The sequence below is a fragment of the Pundamilia nyererei genome, unplaced genomic scaffold (assembly GCF_000239375.1).
Source record: "Pundamilia nyererei isolate P.nyererei 1_Seehausen unplaced genomic scaffold, PunNye1.0 scaffold00006, whole genome shotgun sequence".
Taxonomy (NCBI): Eukaryota; Metazoa; Chordata; class Actinopteri; order Cichliformes; family Cichlidae; genus Pundamilia; species Pundamilia nyererei.
Genome location: NW_005187407.1, coordinates 388,806 through 395,099, shown reverse-complemented (window position 1 = coordinate 395,099; position 6,294 = coordinate 388,806). Strand labels below are relative to the sequence as shown.

The following is a 6,294-nucleotide window of genomic DNA, read 5'->3' as shown; positions in this document are numbered from 1 at the left end:
ACACACACACACACACACACACACACACACACACACACACACACACACACACACACACATGAGAGTATCCATCACTTATCTTGAAGTTGAATTAAACTAAGTTCATGCTGGTGAAAGACTGAATGATAAAAAAACTAAACAAAATGAATAAATTGCACTGAGGACAACTACAAACATCTTTCAGGGAAAGTGAATTAAGTATAATTATTAAATGTGGTTACATTAAATGAACTGTTGTCTCTTTGTTACAGAATATTGATTTGAAGATCACAAATAATAATAATAATAATAATAATGTTGCAGCTTATGGATTTAAAGACATTCTTCTCTCACTTATGTTGACAGTATATGTTGGGCAGACACGGTTCTGTGTAAAGTCTTGAGCTACTCCTGATTTCTTTATTTTGCTGGGAAACTGGGAAATAGATGCAGCAATTTATCTGAAATGTGCAAACCTATAAAAATACAGTAAACTAGGCAAAAAAGTCGATATTTGGTATTCCTGCCTTTATTCTTCAGAACAGCCTGAACTCTTTTAGGCAGGTTTTCCTTGTAATTTCTACAGGAATACTTCTTGAAGGACATTTAAAGCTCTTCTTTGGATGTTGGCTGCTTTTTGCTCTGTTTTCTGTCCCGATGATCCCACCCTGCTTCAGTAATATTGAGGTTTGGGCTCTGGGGAGACCAATCCATGACTGATAAGTGTTCCATTGTGTGTTTTTTCTATCCACGTATATTTTTTTACTGCATTTGAAATGCATTTGGGATGATTTTCATGCTGAACAACGGTATTGCATGGAGGATCATAATCTGATGTTCGTAATTCCATCAGTTTTATTAAGATCTCCAACATCAGTGGTTGAAACGCAGCTCCAAACCATGACAGAGCCTGTGCTGTGTTTTGCAGGTGGCTGTAGATGTTCACTGTTGTATCTCTCTCCTGACCTCCTCTGTGCAATGCTCATGACGATTTAACCCAAAAATGTCAAATTTGCATTCATCACTGAATTTTCAGTCTAGTTCTTGTAGAATAACTCAGCCTTTTCTTCCTGTTTCTCTTTAAGCATAGATTCCTCACAGCCACCCTTCCACTGAGACCATTTATGATGAGACTTTTGCATCTGTGTCAGATCTTTGCTGCATTTTTTCCCCCCATTTCTTAAGGACATAACTTTCAGATACCGATCATCTTCGATAGATAGTTTTGTTTAAGGCTGTCACTTCTTCTTTTGTCCAGATTCTTTAAGGGCAAACTGCTCAGCATGCCAAAATATTCCTATTTGTCACCCTGTTGTTGCAAAAATACTATTTTACACCTCTACAAACCGTGTTGTCTTTGGCAGTTTTCATAGATTCTACTACAGAAATGGTAATGATGTATTTTTGTGACAGGCTGCTAGTAATAAAGTGCCTAGAGGTACAATTTGAAATTGTTTTTTTTTTCTTTGTTATGTGTAGACACAACAGTGGTTCATCCCTAAAGTTATAGGAGTCTTTTAATGCTTGGATGATTCATTGTAAAGTTAGTGGTTAGTCGCTTACCAAATTTTTTAAAAATCCTCTGAAATGGTCAAAGATATACTTTTGCTCTTTTTATTGGATACTAAGTAGAGATGGACAGGAAATTGGGGAGAGAGAGAGGGGAAGACTGTTAGCTTAAAACAGTCTTCCTTCTCATGTCTGTCATTCTAAAAGCAGTCATGAGACATCAGTTCTCTGAACGCAGGGAAGTAAAACTAAGAAACAGAAAACAGTTACACTAAACTGCTTTGACTTCCTCTTTATAGGCTCACGAGTACTCAAAGCCAGTCGCCACCCATAAAAATACCAACCCCTGTGGACTTTTGAATGTTTTATTTTACAACACTGAATCAAAGCGAAGGTTCACTTTCTACTTATAAACAAAAATAAAAAATATCTAATAAAATGAGCAACGGTCTGCATCCAAATTAAAAGCATACAGTACATGAAACACGAGTTGTTTAATATGTAATCCTGGTTTACTATTTTTTAATTGATATTTAATAAAGGCACACCTGTTAAATATTACTTTTCACCTTCCTGTACCACAGATCATGCTGATTTGTTTGATGCTTTTATATTTTAGAACTCCATAATCAACAATAAGACCTTGCACATACAGGAGTATTACCCTTAAATGCACTTGCTGTCACCTTACTGAACATTGCGAGCCTACTTTTTTGAATTTGTGGTAGTGTATTTTATTACCAGCCCTCTGATTCAGTGTTTATGGGTAAATAAGTACACAGCATAATATTAAATCCAAAAAAAGGAAGCTTTCTTACCAACCATGAAAATTTTATTGATCATAAAGTAATCATTTGGATAGCTTGCAAGTTATCAAGCTTAAAAAGTTCCATTATTCTCATTATGTCATCATTTCAGCAAAACGGGGATGCCAACAATGGAATGCAAGGTGTTGCAACAGCTGCACGATATAACAGCAGGTCACTGTATAAAAACGTTATACAGATGACTACTGTGCTGTTGCTGACCAAAGTCCCACTGAGACAAGCTTCCTCAGGGCAGTACTGTCCATCAGCACTGTTAAGTCTGTGGGGCCAGCGTCCCTCCTCCTACCCTGGACATGAGGCATAGTGGCCCTGTGCTGAGAGTAGGTCTGGGAGAAGGAAGGGCACCGTGTCATTGTTTAGAAAAGGAGGCCTGCGAGCGTGATGGTTTGCTCGTCCTTTGCAATGCCCCTATCCTAGCCCTCGCCAGCTCAGTCTTTCTTGGTCCTCTTGGCTTTGGCTATGTTTTCCTGACGTTTCTGCTTCTTCTTCTGTTCGCGGTCACGTGCCTCGATCATCTTGGCCAGCTTCCAGGACAGCAGAGCGCTGGCAATGAAGAGAGGGGTGAGAGCCAGTATGATAGTTGTGAGAAAACCATAGGGGTCTTTGGCAGCCCACTCCACCACATACTCTGCCCATGCTTGCACGTCGATCATCCTGTTCAGGAACGATGAGGCTCAGACCTGAGAAAGATGGCCACGAGAGAAAGCTGTGAATATGTGCGACATGTCATACTCAAAACATATGTGTATATTCAAATATTACAAAAGGGGGAGTATGCTTTATGGACAACTTTCAGAATGCACTTAAAGGAAAGTTAAATATAAAGTTGTTTATAGGTTATAGTCTTAGTTGCTCTTTTATATCATCATATATCTTTGGTTTGTAAACTGTTGGTTCCCCAAAGAGTAACTTGGCAGCATTACAATCAACTCTCAAATCAACACAGATATCATTTCATTTTTCTGAAAGGTAAGATTAACCAATTGTTGTATTAACTAGTAAATACACTGATCAAGGATACCATTATGACCACTAGCAGGTAAAGTGAATAAAACTGATTACATCTTCATCATGGCACGTGTTGTTGGTCGGGATATATTGGGGAATAAATGAACATCGTCTCCTCGTGGTCGATGTGTTAGTAGCAGGTAAAATGGGCGGGTGTTAGGATTTGAGCGAGTTCTTTTTCCAAGGGCCAAACTGTGACAGCTACACGACCGGGTCAGTTCATCTCCAAAACTGCAGCTCTTGTGAGGAGTTCCTGGTCTGCATTGGTCAGTATCTATCAAAAGTGGTTCAAGGAAGGAACGGTGGTGAACCAGTGGTCGGGAATGTTCTGCTGGGAAACATTGGGTGGATGTTACTTTGGCACCTACCTAAGCATTGTTGCAGACCATGCACACTATTTCATGGTAATGTTATTCTCTGACAGCTGTGGCCTCTTTCAGCAGGATAATGTGCAGTGCCACAAAGCAAAAATGCTGCTTGAAAAATGTAATGAGGAGCACACCAACGAGTTTGAGGTGTTGACTTGGCCTGTGGATTCTCCAGATCTCAGTCCAATCGACCATCTGTTGGATGTGCTGGACAAACAAGTCCAATCCATGCCCCACCTCGCAATTTACGGGACCTAAAAGATCTGTTGTTAACATCTTAATGCCAGATACCACAGCACAGGGGTCTCAACAGGTCAGGACTGTTTTGGCAACAAAAGGGTGCTCAACACAATATTAGGTGGTCATAATGTTATGTCTGATCAGTGTATATCACCTAACAATGTGAGGTACTTTTTAAAATTGTAGCAAGAAAAAAAAAATCTAGAACTGAATAAATGGAGAGAAACCTGGGAGGTGTTCAAGCAGCAACTGCATTATAACACAAAAACATGTCTCACTCTCCTGTCATATACCAAACACAACCTCCCAGCATCCACCTGCAGGCTCCCAGAGGATGTGTACACACCACACATATTTGCAGGGAGTGATAAGTCTTACCGGATACGACAGCAAGACATTAATGAGTTAAGTAAAGACATTTAAACAGAAATAAAGAGATCCAATGCTGGTGAGACAAATGCAAGTTCTAGAATTAAATATTTCTAACACACTGATAAGGAGGAAAGTCTAATTCTGTTACTTTAGCAATCCTAAGCTTGATATCAGATCAAACTGGAACCATACAGTCTCATGGACCATACAGTCGCTGATCCTCACAAGCATGTCCGATCTTGGTGGAAGAACACCTCACTTACACATTTGTTTAACATAATATTGCCAAAACATCTGAAAGATCCATCTGGACACTGTTGAACTGCTGTCCTCAGATGTTTAAGTACATTTAAAACAAGAACAAACATGTAGAAAAAAGCTTTTACCCAAAAGCTACAACAGCACTAAACACTGCTGAAACCGAACTTTGCAAGATAATTGTTTTGCATGTGTGATATGTGTGTTTTACCTTCTTTTTTATGATTACTTTTAGAAATTTCTGTGTGTATTTATAGACTTTTTTATAAATAATTACAATGGGAATACTTTCAAGCCTTTTTTTCCAGACCTTTGCACTGCACCCGATTTCGTTGTACATGTGCAATGACAACATTATTATTAGTTTAACTGCGGTCCTTTTACCCAAACACAGTCACTAACTTTGTCCAAGTGCCATGAATAAGAGGACAACAGAGGCGCACTTCTTTCATTGCACACGGACCAGCTGGGCTGTAGTTAGCCCCAAAGGATCATTCAGAGCAAGGAAGTATAGCGAAGTCTTTTTTTTAATGTTTGATTACAGTTAAAAACGTCAAATGGACTTAGATGATCTGTTAGATAACTGAAGTTACCCCCAAAGGCTTCCGTTCCCACAGTTTTCGTGTATCGTCCCTACGACAGTGAAAAGATTTAGGGCGCCATTCAACAGGAGTCATTTGTAAAGCGCTCCGACCAGCGGCACTCAAGCAGCTAATGACCAACGACTAACTAACTAGCTAACCAACTAACCACAGTCTCTAGCTACAACCTTAAGACATCAAGTTATGCGAGCGATTTTAATGTGTATGCATATAGGAACAGATATGCATTTCTTAGACGCGGATGAAACATTTAGTTTCATTTCTACTGCCGCTAGCTAGCCCACCCGTGCATTAAGGCCTGACTTTTCGATACAAGAGCACTTACTCTCGGTTAAACAGTAAAACGACCGTCTAAATGAACGCAACAAACCGCCTAATTTATGTTTTCAAAACAGTTAGTCCTGATAAAACTCAGAGTGGCATAAAATACACCAACTTACCAAAAGGAACGGAGATTTGTGTTTGTATCCGCGATAAACTACCCAGCTCCTCCTTGTTCCGGGAAGTGGAACTGGTGTGGCAATGAGGCATTCAGGTGATATCGGCAAAATGTAAAAATAAGAAAAAAACATTGGTTTTTGTTTGTATTCATGAATTATTCTAAATGTGTAACACTTTCACTAATATTAGATGCCAAATATAAATAAATATCTAAATATAGATAAGATAAATACCCTTCTGTGTTGCATTTGCAGACCGTCAATACCAAAAATGCACCGGTATAACTTATGTAGAACAAGCCAAATCGTTCAAATATAATTCAGAACGTAATTGTAATTCCAGCTTAATATGTTTTTTTTATCTTTACTTAAAAGGGTATGAAATTGTCTGAAATTTGTAATTTTTTCTGTTTCCCCGCTAGAAGTTTTCGAAATTACACTTAATCAGTATTATTTGGATGCACCATGAGTTCTCGCTTGTGGTTGGACATGATGAGATTCCTTGGTTATTGGGATATGTAGTCCTCTGTACCATCAAGCTATAGGAATGACTCTAAAATCTAAATATATTTAATACATTTATTTGCCAGTTGCTCTCAAGAAAATTAAGGAACATTTAGTTTAGATTACCTTATTTATACTCTAGTTGGAGGTTGCCTGTTATGTCCATCAGTATCAATGGATCAGTATA

General features: G+C 38.7%; 1 protein-coding gene across 1 annotated transcript; it reads right to left on the bottom strand.

Annotated features, from left to right (window-relative positions):
* Positions 1 to 2,302: 2,302 nt before the first annotated feature.
* smim15 (small integral membrane protein 15) lies at positions 2,303 to 5,688 on the bottom strand. Its single transcript, XM_005721989.1, has 2 exons — positions 5,604 to 5,688; positions 2,303 to 2,995 (listed from the first exon to the last, which is right to left on the bottom strand). The coding sequence occupies exon 2, from the start codon at positions 2,966 to 2,968 to the stop codon at positions 2,744 to 2,746; it is 225 nt and encodes a 74-aa protein (XP_005722046.1). The 5' UTR covers positions 2,969 to 2,995; positions 5,604 to 5,688; the 3' UTR covers positions 2,303 to 2,743.
* Between the last annotated feature and the right edge of the window lie 606 nt (positions 5,689 to 6,294).

Coding starts and splice junctions, on each gene's coding strand:
- smim15 (XM_005721989.1), bottom strand. CDS start 2,968: ATGATCGACGTGCAAGCATGGGCAGAGTATGTGGTGGAGTGGGCTGCC.